This window comes from Silene latifolia, chromosome Y (assembly GCF_048544455.1).
Source record: "Silene latifolia isolate original U9 population chromosome Y, ASM4854445v1, whole genome shotgun sequence".
Lineage (NCBI taxonomy): Eukaryota > Viridiplantae > Streptophyta > Magnoliopsida > Caryophyllales > Caryophyllaceae > Silene > Silene latifolia.
In genome coordinates, this window is record NC_133538.1 from 20,853,415 (window position 1) to 20,871,401 (window position 17,987).

The 17,987-nt window shown below is 37.3% G+C and overlaps 1 protein-coding gene across 5 annotated transcripts; it reads left to right on the forward strand.

Annotated features, from left to right (window-relative positions):
* Positions 1 to 4,953: 4,953 nt before the first annotated feature.
* Positions 4,954 to 17,623, forward strand: LOC141633494 (gamma-glutamyl hydrolase 2-like). 5 transcript variants are annotated; one of them, XM_074445954.1, is made up of 10 exons: positions 4,955 to 5,449; positions 6,129 to 6,215; positions 6,317 to 6,406; positions 6,560 to 6,654; positions 7,331 to 7,391; positions 8,051 to 8,140; positions 8,249 to 8,311; positions 8,748 to 8,836; positions 16,993 to 17,085; positions 17,300 to 17,623. In XM_074445954.1, exons 1-10 carry the CDS (start codon positions 5,042 to 5,044, stop codon positions 17,331 to 17,333), a joined length of 1,110 nt encoding a protein of 369 aa, XP_074302055.1. In that variant the 5' UTR covers positions 4,955 to 5,041; the 3' UTR covers positions 17,334 to 17,623. The 5 variants fall into 5 exon arrangements, with proteins under 5 accessions (XP_074302056.1, XP_074302058.1, XP_074302057.1 ...); XM_074445958.1 differs by lacking the exon at positions 4,955 to 5,449 and adding an exon at positions 5,850 to 5,983; XM_074445955.1 differs by lacking the exon at positions 16,993 to 17,085 and having other exon boundaries at positions 4,954 to 5,449; positions 17,300 to 17,458.
* The last annotated feature ends 364 nt before the right edge of the window (positions 17,624 to 17,987 follow it).

Sequence of the window (17,987 nt, forward strand, 5' to 3'; positions counted from 1 at the left end):
AATTGAAAATCCTCAAACAGCAAACCATTTTCGCCCGATTAGTCTTTGTTCAACAATTTATAAAATTATTGCAAAAATCTTGGCTAATCGTCTTCGAAATGTCTTGCATAAGATTATACACCCGTTTCAAGGTGCTTTTACACCTAATCGATTCATTCAAGATAATATTCTTTTAGCACACGAGATTTTCAACTCGTTTAAACGTAAAAAGGGAAAAGGAGGTTGGATTGCAATCAAACTTGATATGGAGAAAGCATACGACAGACTAGAATGGAATTTTATCGAGGAAACTTTTAAACAAATGGGTTTTAATGGCATGTATAAACACTGTTTCTTACTCAGTGTTAGTAAATGGAACACCGGAAGACGTTTTTAGACCCACTCGAGGTATTCAACAAGGAGACCCACTTTCGCCATACATATTTATTATGTGCGCCGAGATTTTAGCAAGATCTCTACAAAATAATAGTGATGTTAGCTCTAGTGATATTGGTGTTAGAATTGGATCCAGGGTGGAGAAAATTCCGTTTCTCACTTTTGTTGATGACACTATCATTTTCGCTAAAGCCTCTAACCAGAGTTGTAGAACTATTAAGTCTATTTTAGATAAATTTTGCACGATTTCCGGACAATTTGTTAATTTTGACAAATCCACTTTTCAATGCACTAGAAATATTGAGCGTTCTCTTCGTGAATCATTTAGAGGCATTCTCCATATGAACGAGGAAGCTCATTTGGGTAAGTATTTAGGATGTCCTATAATTGATAGCAGAGTGACTAAAAATACTTTCGAGAACATTATTCAATCTTCTTGCACTCAATTATCGAAATGGAAAGCGAATTCTCTATCACAAGCAGGTATACTAGTTCTTGTCAATGCTAATTTAGCCGCGAAGGGAACTTTTCAGATGCAAAGCTTCCTCCTCCCTTCATCGATCCATAATAGATTAGATAAAATTAATAGAGACTTTCTTTGGAATAAGAATCCTTCCCAACGTTCTCCTAATTTGGTTGGTTGGCATAAAGTTTGTTTACCAAAGTCGGTTGGTGGTTTAGGAATTAAATCTTCTGAAGCAGCTAATAAAGCTCTTCAAATGAAACTTTTATGGAAAATTCTTATGGATAAGGAAAGTATTTGGGTCAAAGTGGTATCTAAAAAATACTTGAGAAATTGTTCACTCTTTGATCATAAGCCTAATTCAGCCTCTTCTTGGCAATGGCGTAAACTAATGAGTCTTCGGACTCTATTTAGGAAAGGACTGAGATGGCAGGTAGGTAATGGTAGCAACATTAAGTTTTGGTCTGATAATTGAGTTTTTTCACACCCACTTACAAGCAGTATGGTTGATGATGATAGTAACCGCGATCTTAATCTTTTGGTTAAAGATTTCATAACCTCAGACAAGCAATGGGATGTTTGTAAATTATCCATTTAGTGAATAACGATATTGTTAATCGAGTTACTAACATTCCAAAGTGCCACATAATGATTTTCCGGATACCCTTATTTGGGGTTGTCCGTAGATGGAAATTTCTCTACCAAAACAAAGAACTTGGTTAGCGCAAGGTTTGTTCGATCAAGCTCTTGTCAAATGTGAATTTCAGTGGATTTGGAAATTGAATATTCCTCCTAAATTGAAATTTTTTCTTTGGAAAGCCTGTGTTGACGGCCTTCCAACGAAAAGTAGACTTCTCAAGAGTCATATTGATGTCCCACCTCATTGTGTTCTGTGCTACAATCATATTGAAAACAAAGATCATTTCTTTTACGAATGTCCCTTGATTGGGTCTGTCATCCAAGACCTGAACATTATTAGTTTCAACGAGTTTTTGTCAAATTATGATACTATTACAAGTCAAAGTTTTCTAACGAAACTTAATTATCTCAAGAATTTAATTCCAAAAGATGACTTTATAAAGATTATTTTTATTTGGTGAAATGCATGGTTCCATAGAAATGATATTATCTTTAATAATGTTAATTTAAGTATCAGCAAACTTATTACTTTATGTAATAATAGCACTAAGACATGGAATGTGACTAGATTTAAGGATCTCAACAATCCCGAGGTAGAAGAGTCAGCTAGAAACAATTCTAGTAAGGAAGAGATTTGGTGGGAAAAACCTACAAACGGTTTCCTAAAGCTAAATTTTGACGGATCGAGAATAGAAGGTAATAAAGTCGCTTTAGGATATTCTTGTAAGAGATCACAATGGTAAAGTCGTTTTGTTGGGAGCCAAAAAGTGCGGATCCAATAGTATCCTTGTTGCGGAAGCACTTGCTTTAAAAGAAGGTATTTTAGCAGCTAAATACTTAGGAATTTCAAATTTAATTGTGGAGGGTGATAACTTATGTGTTATTAACTCGATTCGAGGTACTTGGCAAATTCCGTGGGAAATTTTTAGTATTACCAAGGATGTGAAATTAGACCTTCATTTTTTCGATGAAGTGATAATTAAACATTGCTTTCGTGAAGCCAACAAGGTTGATGACTTCATGGCTTCAGTTGGACATTCATGTCCAACTCTTTCGAGGTGGTTTGATAGCCGGTGGCTTCAACTTACCTCCCTCATTCGAAAGGATGAGATAGGTTGGTCCTACCCTAGGGGATCAACCTAGTTTTCTTACCTAATCAAAAAAAAAAATGTATAAAAATGAAAAGGTTGAAGCTTGAATACTAAATCTTCAAGAAAAGATAAAATTCCCAAAGGATAAGGTTGTTAGGGATATTTTGAGAGTGTTTTGAAAGGTAGAGAGAGGAAGTTTAGAAATATTTAGGGTTGTATAATGAAGGGAAATCTGGAACAAAAAAGGGGGTATTTATATGAAGGCCCAATCACGAAGCCCAACAAGCAAATCCGCAGCTGCACCCGTACACTTGGTCGAGTGCTGGGTAGCACTCGGTCGAGTGCACCAGCCACTCGGTCGAGTGGACACACTGGTCCAAACTCCCCAGAGGCACTTGGTCCTATACTCGGTCGAGTATAGTGCCACTCGATCGAGTACCCTACTGTACTCGGCCAAGTGCACTCCTAGAAAATATGGGGTATTAAAACCGGAGCATGCCAATTAAGCTCAACTCAAAGGGCTTCACGGCAAGCCGATCGTACATCGCTCATAATAAGAGAGGGAAACAGGTTATACGAGGAAAGGTGGGAGAAATTTGTGCATATACAAGGAGTTATAGAAGATTAGAAGCTCTATAATAGCAAAAACTAGGGCATTTAATGCCCCCACCTAGCACATATTGGGAACCATGAAAATACACGTTCCAGCATCGGAGTTGCTCAATGATTAGTCAACTCAACCTGACCAAGGTTGACAATGCCTTATCCATGATAAAGTATCTCTTCTCGAAATTCGCGCCCAACGGAAACCGAAGTCCATCCACTAATGTGGGCTACCTCCGATTACTGCAATTGATGGGGCACGATAATTAGGCCCAAAACTAGTATCATGGTCCGTGAGACCTCCTCAAGGGCCCAAATAATCTAAAGCAGGACTCTCATATTGCTAAGGGAGGCTTGACCCGAAGAGAGGATGAGCTAGGGATTATCCCCAATCGAGGGTGGATTTCAACCACAGCTCATCTTGAGGATTGTCGTTCCATGTCAGCAGTACAATCGGAGCCACGTGGAGCCCCCACGTGAGTCTCTTCGGTCCGTACAAAATTGTCCCCTACAAATAAAGGCACAATTCACCTTTAAAGGTATGCAATCTCTAACTCTCGAAGCACTTACTATCACTACAAAAGTCTGGCTAAAGAAAATTTCCTCATGAGGGACTCAGTCGACCCCAAAGTGAGAACTAAGATTGACTTAGACATCAGAGGGGCTTTCCTCGGAATCCTCAGAGACTAGATTCGTTTCCTGTTTTAGGAGTTCAGCCGAGAGGAATAGAATAGGCACAAAGGACCTCACGTCCAAGGACCCAAGGAGCATCAACGTCGGATATAGCTTCGCCAATCACAAAACATCTATTAGTGTCGTGTAATTTGTATTAAGTATTGAGTAAATTTTTCCCGAAACAACAAATATTGGGTTTGTGAAGATAATTCCCTTTACTACTAAGAGAATAAAAACTCTCTTAAAACAGTAATTTAATTGTTTGCTTCTTCTACAACCAATCTTAGGCTATGTTTGGCAATGCGTTTCAGGTACCTGCTTTGACCGAAGTAGCATTTTTGACAAAAATTTCAGGTAGCTTATTTTTCTGCACTTGTTTGGCAAGTAACTTCTTTCCCAAATAAGCTACCTAAAATAAAATGCTATTTAGGATAACATTTGAGATTTTAGGTACCTGATTATAGTTTGTTTTCCATTTTTACCCCCGACAATCTATAATGTATTAAATAAATATTATACTCCCTCCATACCAGACCAATGATAACACTTACTTAATACGGTCGTACCAACCAATGGTAACATACTATAAATGAGTTGTTTTTTTTACAATAATACCCTTATATCATTCTTATATTTACACAAATGTCAAGTAGTGGTTCTCTCACCAACCCAACATTAATCTTTCTTATATTCAGCTTACTTTCCAGCTTTGCCCCAGCTTTTCCTTTTTTCTTAAAAACACCATTTTTTATCATGTTACCATTGGTCTGGTATGAAGGGAGTATCATTTACGTCATTTCACCAAAATAAGCTAATTTTCAGTTAGTTTGTCAAACATTTTTTTGTATAATCAGTCACCTTACCAGTTTCTAAGTTTCAGCTACCTTATCAGGTTTCAACTAATTCTTAATTTTCAGGTGCCTTTTCAGCTAATTTTACCAAACAAAGCCTTAAAAAACCGTGTATGTAACACAAGATCTAAACTATACATCAAAATAATAGGAGGGAAATCACCCGGCCCAAAGTCCAAACATCCTAACCCAAACCCAACCTAAACTGACCCAAACCCAACTTGACCCGATTGATTCTTTTGCAGAGGGAAGGTGAAGGTCCATTCGCCCCCCACACATGAACACAACACACACATCAATCTCGTCCACAATCAATCACACATTTACACTCAACAACTACACCAATGTCAAACATCATCACCAACTCTTCCAAAACCCCCCAATTATTATTATGGATAATCCTAATCCTCCTAATTTCCTCATTTTCAAACCCACTTCCTCAAACAATCATGCTCCCAACCCACCCGGATTTCACCTCACCATTTTCAAACTCAACCCAATACCATAATAATAATAATAATAATAATAATATTAATAAACACATCTCCTCAAGTTGCCCTGCTCCTGACTCGACCCGAAACTTCCGACCCGTCATTGGTATTGTCACCCACCCGGGAGATGGCGCTTCGGGTCGCCTTAAGAATGCTACCGGTGTTTCTTACATTGCCGCGTCTTATGTTAAGTTGGTTGAGTCTGCTGGTGCTCTTGTTGTTCCTCTTGTTTATACTGAACCTCGAGGTGTTCTTCTCAAAGTAAGTTGTTCTTATTGCTCGATTTTAATCAGTGGCGGAGACGGGATTTGTAGTTTGGATGGCCGACAAATTTTAAGGGACGAACTAGTAATGATATATGTTAAGTACCTATTTTTAGTTTATTGTCGAAGAAGTAGAACTTTTACAAGGAAATACTTGCTCCGGCCCAATTATTTGTTTACATTTGATTAAAATAACGTCACCCAGAATAATAATGTAAACAAATGAAGGAGGTGGAGGAAGTAGGCGAGTAGCTGCTTAGCTAGGTAACCCACCTATTTTGGAGAAGAGGGGATGTCAACTAGCTTAGTTGGTACAAAAGGTTGTACACATTTCAAATCCCGTCAGCATCAAATTCGGCCTAGTGACTTCCTTTAACCAAAAAAAAAAAAACTATTTTGGAGGAAAAACTATGTGATACGGATCTAAGACGACCTATACATCCAAGTAGAAATGAACATTAATTAGTCGTAAGGATATGGCTTTAGATCCGTTTGTTTAACTGGTTGTTAGGGTGTGTAATACGGACTAATGGTATCAATTTTTTTATTGATCAGTATGGAATAATCTATATATGAATTTGAAGATTCGGCCTTTTTAAGCTTGTTAAATTGTTTTCATTCTCATATGACTGGAAATTTAATGCGGATTGTTGTGTGTAATTGTATGCTATCTACAGAAGCTTGATCTATTGAATGGAGTGCTCTTTACGGGTGGGTGGGCCAAACGTGGTCTCTACTTCGACGTTGTTAGCGACATCTTCAAGGTATCATGTGTAAACTCCTTTTGTGGTTTTATAGATGCTAAATGGGATCAATAGTGTTACCGTTGTTAAACTACTTCCTTTGATCACACTATTTCCTTCAGAAAGTGTTGGAGAAGAATGATGTAGGCCACTTCTTTCCATGTTATGCAATCTGCCTCGGTTTTGAGTTGGTAACGATGATCATCAGTAAGGTGATTTAGTCCTAAATTGTTGAGAATCCATGTTTATATTACTTCTTCTTGAGCGTAGTTTGATACTTTCATGTTCTTCTAGTCGTTTTTTTATGTTTACTAGTTTTTTATGGTACAATATCCAGCTTAACTTGTGGTCATCGTTGATTATAGGACAACAATATCCTTGAAAGATATAATGCAAGTTATATGGCATCCTCTCTTCAGTTTGTGGATGATGTAAGCATTAAAGGAACTGTTTTCCAGAGGTATAGTACTTTCCCATAGATAAATGTTGCACCTTTGAACTTTGATGCAAAGTAGCCAATATGTTTATCCAATTTCTTTGTGGCGATATCTCTCTGTCTTATATATACGCTGAACCCTTGTACTTCTGTGCAAATTAATACTTCATACCATGTTCTGTACTTCTGTCTTTCTAATTCAGAAGCCATATAACCTTTGTTTTTCTGCTGCAAATGAAAGCTACAAATCATACCGCTAAGCAGAGGTAGTCCAATTTATTATGATAGTTATAGCCTTGTAGGTGTTGACTTGTAAGGAAAAGAATTACATTAGTTATCAACATACGTAGTATACCGTGTGGAACCAAGTCTGTTGAAGGGAGCATGTCCCTTCTTTTTTCTTCCTTCTTTGGGAAGTTTAGAGGAGAGGTAAATGCAATACATGAGAATTATTAACTGCATATCACCTCGTTTTTTGACTTTATTCAAGTTTCGGCACTCTTCATAAACAATGAACTTGTTGATTTTGAGTATATAATTATCTACCCATTTGCTTGGTAAATCAGAGACATGTTACATGCACTATAAGTATATTAAAAAGCTCTGGAGATTTGGAAAATCTCTGAATAGCGTTTATGTGTACGAAACTTACAATTTATTAACTTTTGTCCCTGATCCTTCTTTTCATGTTATGTTGTAGGTTTCCTCCTGATTTGCTGAGAAAGTTAAGCACCGATTGTCTTGTGATGCAGAACCATAAAGTGAGTTTCGCCAATGAAGTCACTTATATACTTCGTGCTGATAGGTCACTGATGTGGTCATTTGGATTTAATTGTCAGTCACCTTTCTATTTATCTAATACTCCGTATTGCTTTAGTTTCCGGCTGCTGTGATTAAACTGTCTCTTAGGAATTTCTGATGAGAAATTTAGGTTAATGCTTCTTAGACGTTTAGAAGGATTATAGCTTATGATTTTTTTACTGTTAAACCTTAATAGTGGGAGTGGTTAGCTTACTACTTTGTCTGGACAATGTAGAAAATGTAGAGCTGTTTTTGAACTCCTCACATTTTCATGGCGCTCTTTAGCTCTTGAATCATGTCATCAAGATTTTTTTTGGTCACATAGTGACATAGTCAATCCTCAATTTCCCATGCAGATTTTACTGATGATGTTTCTAAAAGTCGTTAATCTTTTTTGTATTTTTTTTAATGTAGTATTTTTATCATCCTTTTTGTACTCTTTTTATGCCAATTAGCCATAACATGATGTTTTTTTCATATTGTTGCCGTGTCTCACACTTGAACAGAAATCTGTAAGTTCTAACCGGATATAAGTAACATCGCTTGTGATTGAACTCGGCGTGCTATGTTCTTTGTTTGCTAGGTTCTTTAATATATTCAATGATTTGTTGCTGTCTAGTTTGGAATATCACCGAAAACACTAGAAGACAACCAACACCTATCAAGCTTCTTTAGAATCCTGACAGTCAGCGCCGACAGAAATGATAAGGTGCTGTGACAAACACCACACCCATGGTATTTATATGATTAGGACGGTTTTTGGTTTCCATTATGTGGTTTCTCTCATGTCGCATTTCTTAACCTGTTTTATAATTAGGTTTATGTATCAACTGCACAAGCTCAGCATTATCCTGTCACTGCTTTTCAGTGGCATCCAGAGGTATGTTTTTTTTAATTATGTTTGTCCTCGATTTGTTAGCTTCTCTTATTTATTTTATTATTTGTGTCAGATATAAAATATATATTCAGATGCAACCGTAATAGAATACAAAACAGATAACCAGAACTATTGTCTGAGTCCTGAATATCGAATTAATCTTTCAATTAATAATTCAGAAAGAACATTTACTTTTACTCTTCTGTTTTCACTATGAACGCTATACATGTGTAAGAGGTCGACAACTCGACATTTTATGTAGAAGTTTACCTTTGCTTATTGTTAAACTTCGCCAAATTTGTGCATCAGTTTATGACGAGTGATTAAATAGAGTGAGGAAGTAAATAAATTTGATAATTTCTTCAGCTCTAGTTTCTGTCATGCCACGATATCTTTGAATTAAGGCTGTACTGATACTCAACTGTTGTAACGGCCTCAGAAAAATGCTTATGAGGGGGGCAGCACAATGATCCCACATTCAGAAGATGCGATACAGGTCACTCAATGGGTTGCGAACTACTTTATCAGGTAACTAGAGATCCATTACCTTAAAGCCATAACCTCTTTTTGGTCTTCGCCTCTAGACCAGTAATTATTCCCTGGCTGGTGATAGAGTAAAGAAAAAATGTCCTCATTAACGCATTTGTAGATATAGTGAAGTAGCGCCCATTCACTATTGTCGATGCATTTTTCATAATAGGTGTTATCCATAAACAACCTCTCTGCATTGTGTTACTTAACACGTGGGTAGTACTGTTTACATCCGAGCCCCCTAGCCCTCCATTTGTAGGAACTCTAGAGGCATTGGGGTAATGTTGTTGAGTTATGGTGGTGCTGATGAGCTGGAACAAGTACTAACAATTTTTGAGCAGATTGTCCTTTATAATGCAGAACTTGTATATTACTGAGCCTTCTGAACTTTATATATCAGGGAAATGCTACTTTCCATTTTGATGTAGTCCTTTTCTTGCAGTTAATTGTATGGTAATTTTAATAGGGTTTAGAAGCTTGCCCTCTATAAGTTCGTAAGATGGGTCAGTTGAGTGAGTACTATAGCCTGTATTGTTTAGAAAGTTGAAATGAACTTATACATGAAGTCCACAAAAGGGCAACCATACTGGATTCTTATAATAGTGTTAAAGAAAGGGTATGTAGGGAAAAACAATATAACAAGAAATTGCGTTTAAGGATGAGAGGAAGGCCGATAACATAGGTTGAGAGTCCAGAACTTTGGCAACTTCAGATCAAAAAATCATAATGTTTTTGGCAACTTCAATTTATTTTGTTATATTGTCATTTTACTCCCTCTTATAGAAATTGGTTAGAGGAGGTCCTCTTTCATGCATTTTAGCTCAACATACAGTTTCAAAGCAAAACACATGAATTTTAAGTCCAATTTAGGAAGTACCAGAAGGATATGGACCTCATTGGAGGACCTTTTGAAAGGAAGAAACAGAGGATTAATAAAATACTCTGTAGGTCATTTGAAGATAGAATGACTTGATCTCAGATTGGTTTGCAACTTTGTCAAACCTTTGAGGAGGATGTTAGCATGCAAGTATTTGCAGCTAGTCCTAGATTTTAATCTTTTGACTTGGTAGAGACGTATTCACGTAGCCCTTGGACTTTGAGGTAGAGTGACAGTGAAACTGCCCAAGCCCCCCAAAAGTACTCATCCGAAGTGACCTGGATGTAAAAAATCCCAGACCGAATGACCATGTTTGCCAGTTTCATTCACCTCCTTATTTTTTGAGCTTATTTCCACACTTTGTGACCTGCCTCTCGAGCAAAGCTTGATGTCATAACCTGTGTTACTCCGACACGGCTGTCAGGTGGCGTGTTGCATGTCGGACACGACAGACACGGTGGTCGACACGACACATGACACGTGTCTGACACAGCCATGCCGGACACGACACTGACACTCCGTGAAGGCTTCGACAACTTACATGGCACTATTCTCTATGAATGACTTCTTCATCTATGGCAGAGGTGTCTCGACGACACTGGTGTTTCAAATATTAGGGTTTGGCTTCGATGATTTTTTTGGGTGTCGAAATTTAATGATTTTGGGCTTCTACCTTATTTATTCCTTTCAAATAAGATTCTTTTTATTTCAATAGTGGGGTACTAGGGTGTCCAGCTGTCAATGTTTCATATTTATTTCTTTTTTTATTCAATGGTGGGGTACTAGTCTCACGTGCTTAACCAGATATCTTCTTTTTCATATTTATTTCTTTTTTAATAGGGTTATTTTTTTTATTTTACTGTTTTTATTTTATTTTTCTTTATAAAAAAAATTGCAGGTTTTTTTTGACGTGTCGTGTCGTGTCCATTATGTCGGTCAAGACACACCGTTGACCATGTCGACGTGTCCACAAATTTCAGAAATTTCGTGTCAGACACACCAACACGTGTCGCCAGGGTTGCCGAATTCATAATACACATAATTCGAATTCGCAATTCGCTCAAAATAGGGAATTGAATACGCAAAGTATTACAAAAAAAGCAATTCGCGAATTCATAATTACTAATACGCTTCATTTACTTAATGATAATAACAAAAAACAAAAGGTTCATTGCATAAAGATCAGCAATTCAGCATTACAAAGTGACGAACCACCAAAATAAGTCTACAAATCATATTTTTCTGGTTTCTTAAGTAAACACAAAGTGACTAAACCAGACAAAACACCAAAATAAGATTAAGTTGCTAGTCTACGGATACATTTTCTCCTTTCCCTTTGATGATCTTTGAAGTTGATCATATTATATTGAATTTTTAGTTTTTAATACACGAATTGAACTTGTAAAATTCGCTAATTTTGATATATAATTCGCGAATTAGTGCGAATTAATACATGAATTAAACTTTTAGAATTCGCTAGTTTTTATGTATAATTCGCGAATTAGTGCGAATTAATTCGAAAACGTATTGTGAATTGATACGCGCGTATTAATTCGCAATACGCACCCTATGTTGGCGAATTAGGTAACCCTGCGTGTCGGCGTGTCTGAGTAACACAGGTCATAACTATGGAAGCAAGGGCTTGTGAGTGTGCTGATGACAGGAGCCCACACTGAAGACCTACATTCGTTCTGACCTAGAAGCTTCTTTGTACAGTTAACATTGTAGATTGACAGCTGGCACAGGTGACCATTGTAACTAACTATTGACCTAGTTTGTTAGAGAAGTAGTTAGTTTTAGTTTGTATATAAAACAATCCTTGTAACAGAATTCATTAACTTAATGCATTTACAAATTCTATTTACCTCTCTCTCTACTTTCTTTCTCTCTCTAAACCGTTACAGATATTTTGTTTCATCAAGCTTTGAGTTCATCATCAATGGCTTCCTTAAGCTCCATTAATGGAGGTCTCTTAGCTCATATTGCTCAAATTCACATGGTATCAGAGCAGGAATAGCCTGTCTCTGCATATCTTTTGTTTTTCGTTTCCAATTTCTTCATTTCATCTTCATTTTTGAGTTTTTAGTGCGTTTTTCTTTGATTTACGCTTCCGCTTTCTCTAAATCACATCAATTACTTCATCAATTCTTCGTTTTTTTACTTAAATTCTTCAAAATTCAAAAATGTCAACTGCTACAGTTGCTACTGATGCTTCATACAGTAATCCTTACGACGATCCTACTTTCTTAGCGAATTCTGATTCGCCTGCAATGGAGCTTGGAAATACAAAGTTTTCTGGTAAAAACTTCATGTCTTGGAGCAGGTGTGTGATCATGGCGTTAGGGACCAAGAATAAGCAAGGATTCTTGAGTGGAGCTGTTGCCATGCCTGCTTTAACTTCACCAAAGCATTCTCAGTGGATACGCAGTGATTATATGGTGCGTTGCTGGTTGTTGAATTCAATTGATCCTGATCTCAAGGAGAATTTTATTACTTGCAAATCTGCTAAAGCTCTCTGGACAGATCTGTGTGAAAGGTATGGCCAATCAAATGCGCCTTTATTGTTTCAATTGAAGAAAGAATTAAGGAATATTTCTCAAGGAAATGATACTGTTGTTGAATATTTCACAAAATTAAAGCGTAATTGGGATGATATTGATGAATTAGAGGTTATACCTGAGTGTGAGTGCGGTGCTGTGGATAAATGTACATGTAATTTGTACAGAAAAATGCTTGATATGTCTTTAAGGGAAAAGGTTCTTAATTTTCTCATGGGATTGAGTGATGTGTATGAGCATCCTAGGTCAAATATATTAGCCATGGATCCTCTACCTCCTCTTAATAAAGTCTATTCTATCATTCAACAAATCGAGAGTCAGAAGATGATCTCTAGCATAGTTAGTTCTTCACAAGATGTCAGCGCAATGAATGTCTCTAAGCAAGGCACTGGTAAAGGTCCCTGGAACGTGTGGAAGAGGGAGGATAAGAAGGAAGAAAAGAAGTCCAAAGTTGATGATAGGTGGTGTTATCACTGCAACAAGAAAGGACATCTTCCCGAAGCATGTTTTATCAAATTTCTGAACTAAAGGCAAAGTTTTTGGCTAGGTTTTCGGTAATCTTCGCTGGTACTTCTCTGAATGGACAGCACAATCAGGATTTCCGAGATACTACTTCTACATCACAAGATGTCCCACAAGATATGTTCCACGGTTTCATCGGGAGCATCCTCTCAATATCACAATCGAACCAAGTTTTCTTCTTTGCTTCCACAACAACAAAGAAGCTTTTCAAAGAAAGTTTTGCATCACAACTGTTCTCGGCAGAGGCATCTCGATCTGATTTGATCCTGTTCGTTGTTGCGCTTTATACAATCGGATGATGCAAGTCCAAAGGCGGGCTAAGAATGATTCACTGTGGATTTTTCGATGCTTCGTGAACTTTGCGGGTATCACTCTTGCTCATCCTAAGGCTTGTGATACTTGTCAAAATGCTTGGATAATTGACTCAGGTGCTACAGATCATATGACTGGTCATAAACACTACTTTGATAAGTTACAACTTTTAAACAAACCAATTTTAATAGGTCTACCTGATGGTTCCTCTCAATTAGTTACTCATGGAGGTCATATCACTCTTGAATCTAGAATCAAATTGTTTGACACTCTATATGTTCTCGCTTTTAAGCATAATCTACTATCTTTTTGCAAGCTATTGTCCACTACTAGTTTGCTTGATTCATTTTTCTGTGGACAAATGTCGATTCGAGACCATGCTTCTAGCATTCCCAGTGGTGTTGGTTTTCAAGAAAGAGGCTTATACAAGCTCAAGCATAGAGTTGGCAAGTTGTCACCGTTAGTAATCTTTGTCTTGAATAGTTCTAAATTTTTTTGTTCTAAATCGACATTGTAATAAGTATAATAATGTGCATCATTGCATGCCAGACTAGGGCACACTTCATTGTCTAAAATGCAGCATATTGCTGGTATTCCTTGTAAAGACATGAAGCATTATGATTGTGAAACTTGTTTGCAAGCTAAAATTCACAGATTGCCTTTTGCTAGAAGTAATAGTAGAGCAGCTTGTAAATTTGATCTTATACAATTTGATCTTTATACATGTTGATCTTTGGGGTCCCTATAAGATTGCTTCAATTACTGGAGCTCACTACTTCTTTACCATTGTAGATGATCATACTAGGGTCACTTGGACCTTCTTACTTAAGTATAAAACTCAGGTTGTTTCTATTTTAGAGAATTTCTTTGCTCAAGTAGAAAATTTTTATAACTGCACTGTCAAGATGCTTAGGAGTGACAATGGGACTGAGGTTATTCAAGATACTTGTTTAGGTCTCCTGGCAAGTAAGGGTATAATACACCAAAAGAGTGTGCCAGGGGTACCCCAACAAAATGGTAGGGTAGAAAGAAAGTATCGGCATTTGGTTGAGACTGCTAGAGCCATGATGCTCTTTGCTAAGTTGCCAAGAAGGTTTTGGGGTGAGAGTATCTTAGCTGCTACCTACCTTATCAATAAGCTTCCATCATCTGTCCTGGAATGGAAGACTCCTTATGAAGTTTTAATGGGCAAATTGCCCACTTATGAGGAGCTTAGGATTTTTGGGTGCTTATGCTATGCCCCCACAAACTCTTTAGCCAAGGACAAGTTTGCCTCCAAAGGGAGAAGATGCATGTTTATTGGATATCCTTTTGGACAAAAGGCTTACAAGCTCATCACAAGATTTTTGTAAGTAGAGATGTTATTTTCTTGGAAAATAAGTTCCCCTACCATGATCAGTTGGATAGTTCTGGCACTGATCCCTATAAGTTTCCTGTTCATACTGATATTGATAATGAACCAAGTTTTTCTCCTCCTCCTTTTGAAAATGTACAAAGAAATAATACTACTTCTTCATTTACACATTCAGAAATTCCAAATAATACTACAATATCCAATAATATACCTAATACTATTCCTAATACTAATACTAGCATACCAACTGTGTCTAGACAGTCTGTCAGACATAAAACTATTTCTTCTAGACTGACAGGGTTTGTAGTTCCTAATAATATTCAGAATATGTTGCATAAGGATTCTACTACTGGTTCTTCTGATGTTACAGCATCTTCAAATGCTGTTACTCAGACATTTGAACCCTCTTCTTACAGTCAGGCCAAAAATGACCCTAATTGGGTCTCAGCTATGACCAAAGAATTGCAAGCCTTGGAATCCAATGGCACGTGGGATCTTGTACCCCTTCCTGCTGGTTTCAAGGCCATAGGATCAAAATGGGTGTATAAAGTGAAGTTTAGACCTGATGGCAGTGTTGAAAGGCACAAAGCCAGACTTGTGGCTAAGGGATATAGTCAAGTGGAAGGGAAGGATTATAAGCACACTTTTTCCCCTGTTGCTAAGTTTGTGACTGTTAGAATATTCTTGGCAGTAGCAGCAGCTAGACAGTGGTCTATTCATCAGTTAGACATTAATAATGCCTTCCTCCATGGCTTCCTTGATGAAGAGGTATACATGCTTCCACCAGAAGGGTACACTAAAGCTTCCTCAGGGCAAGAGTGCAAATTAAAGAGATCCCTATATGGTCTCAAACAGGCTTCCAGGCATTGGAACATTGAGCTCACCAGACTTCTTTTATCACTTAGCTTTGTCCAATCCAAAAGTGATTATTCTTTGTTTATCAGGAAAGAGAATGATCTGGTTACCATTGTGCTTGTTTATGTTGATGATCTTCTCATTACTGGAAATCACACAACATTCATTCCTACTCTCAAAAGAGCTTTGGACAAAGCATTCACTATTAAAGACCTTGGGCTCATCAGATATTTCTTAGGGTTAGAGGTTTTGCAGTCTCCTGAAGGGATTCTCTTGAATCAGAGGAAGTATGTACAGGATACAGGCATGCAGGATGCCAAATCTGCTGATTTTCCTCTTCCTAGAGGACTGCATCTTTCTACTGATGATGGTTTGCCACTTTCAGACCCAGAATCTTACAGACGGTTGGTAGGCAGACTGTTGTACTTAAATTTGACTAGGCCTGATTTGTCCTATGCCATTCAACATCTTAGCCAATTTTTAAGTGTTCCCAGGGAACCACATTTCCAGGCTGCACTCCACGTGGTAAGGTATCTCAAGGGCACTGTGGATGCAACACTTTTTTACCCTGCTAATAATGCTCTGAACTTAAAAGCATATTGTGATGCAGATTGGGGTTCTTGCACTTTCAGTTGCAGATCCTTAACTGGTCACTGTGTGTTTCTTGGAGAGTCACTCATTTCTTGGAAAACAAAAAGCAAAAAACCATTTCAAAAAGCTCTGCAGAATCAGAGTATAGGGCTATGTCGTATACAGCTTCTGAGATTGTGTGGGTACAAGCCCTGCTGCAGGATTTTGGGGTCACAGTAGCTTTACCTATTCAGTTGAACTGTGACAATAAAGCAGCTCAACACATTGCTGCCAACCCTGTCTTCCATGAGCGCACTAAACACATCAATATAGACTGCCATTACATTCGTGAAAGGATTCAAGAAGGCCTGATTTGTACCAATCATGTGAAATCAAGCTTACAATTGGCAGATCTCATGACCAAGCCCCTAGGAGCTCAACAGCATCACTTCTTAGCTTCCAAGTTAGGATTGCAATTCACATCTGTTCATGAGCATCCAACTTGAGGGGGGGCTATGAAAGCAAGGGCTTGTGAGTGTGCTGATGACAGGAGCCCACACTGAAGACCTGCATTCGTTCTGACCTAGAAGCTTCTTTGTACAGTTAACATTGTAGATTGACAGCTGGCACAGTTGACCATTGTAACTAACTATTGACCTAGTTTGTTAGAGAAGTAGTTAGTTTTAGTTTGTATATAAAACAATCCTTGTAACAGAATTCATTAACTTAATGCATTTACAAATTCTATTTACCTCTCTCTCTACTTTCTTTCTCTCTCTAAACCGTTACAGATATTTTGTTTCATCAAGCTTTGAGTTCATCATCAATGGCTTCCTTAAGCTCCATTAATGGAGGTCTCTTAGCTCATATTGCTCAAATTCACAATAACAATATTCGAGGTCATTTATTTAAAGTAAGTTTTACTTCTTAAAAAGCGTGAGACTGAAGTGTTCCTGGTTATGAGAATCGGATTGGTCATATACTGTTTTATGCTAATGAGTTTTGAATCTAGCTTATGAGTACCGCGCTCAAGAACTTATCATCTAGACTAGCTGACATCTACTCAAGTATTCATGTTGAGTTCTCATGAAGTTATGTTTTGTAGTGAGGCTAGGAAATCTTCGATCAGAGCACCTGTTGAAGAAGTGCTTGACAATCTCATTTACCATTACAGTCCAACATACTGTGGCAAAGCAGGGTAAGCTTCCAGTGTCCAATACTTGTATAAATCCTTTTTAGGCTAATGTTAACGTAAAACCACCTGTAGATCTGATATTAACTTCTCGATTCGAGAATTAACCGCTTCCTGGAGTGTTTTACATATATTTTTCCTTGAGACAATTTTTAAGGGACACACTGATCACTTGTAGAGTTATAGACAACCTTTGCTAACTCTTCTGTTTTGTTAACAGGAAAGGCTTTGACGAGGTCTATATCTTTGCATAATTGTCGACTTCCACTCTTCCAGCATTGTTGTTTCTGAGGACTATTATTCTCTTTCTCCCATGTGTACAGAGATACAATGTAAATTTATCAATGTTTGATTTATAAATAATACAGTAACAATTTACATATTACTGTATTGAGGTAGATAATTCTGGTCATAGTCCGTCCATATTATTTGATGGCTTTGACCACAATAAATGGCCATGTTCTTTTCGGTTGGACTTAATGAACTGAATTGAACCGAATGACGCTTGACCTCAACTGAAGAGTTAATTTGTGTTCATTTTTACCATAATTAGTGAAAATATCCTGTGAATCTTACCAAAGTTATTAATGCATACCCTAACACACATTAGAAAAACCGATTTTGCAAAATAGATTCAATGTTTCAAGATAGATGAAAAGCCCCCTGATCCCCATTGAAGACTGGGTTGCATAAAAGTATGACTTCCAATAAAAAGGATGTACTTCAAATCTCTAATTACTCGCCTTCTTACCAAAATGATCTCACCGTCTTGTTCACTTGTTTAATTAGTCTTTAGTTCATATAAAATAAAAAAATTGGCAGAAAGATCAAATATTGATCTTGTTACAAGTTAATAATAAATTGCAAATTCTTAATTAAGATGGTTTTAAGCATGAAATCAATTTAAA

What these genes read in the sequence shown, in the direction of transcription:
- LOC141633494 (XM_074445954.1), top strand. Translation starts at nt 5,042, where the DNA reads ATGTCAAACATCATCACCAACTCTTCCAAAACCCCCCAATTATTATTA. An exon ending in AAAGGAACTGTTTTCCAGAG is followed by an intron (nt 6,655 to 7,330) that starts GTATAGTACTTT and finishes GTTATGTTGTAG; the next exon opens with GTTTCCTCCTGATTTGCTGA. An exon ending in ACATACTGTGGCAAAGCAGG is followed by an intron (nt 17,086 to 17,299) that starts GTAAGCTTCCAG and finishes TTTTGTTAACAG; the next exon opens with GAAAGGCTTTGACGAGGTCT.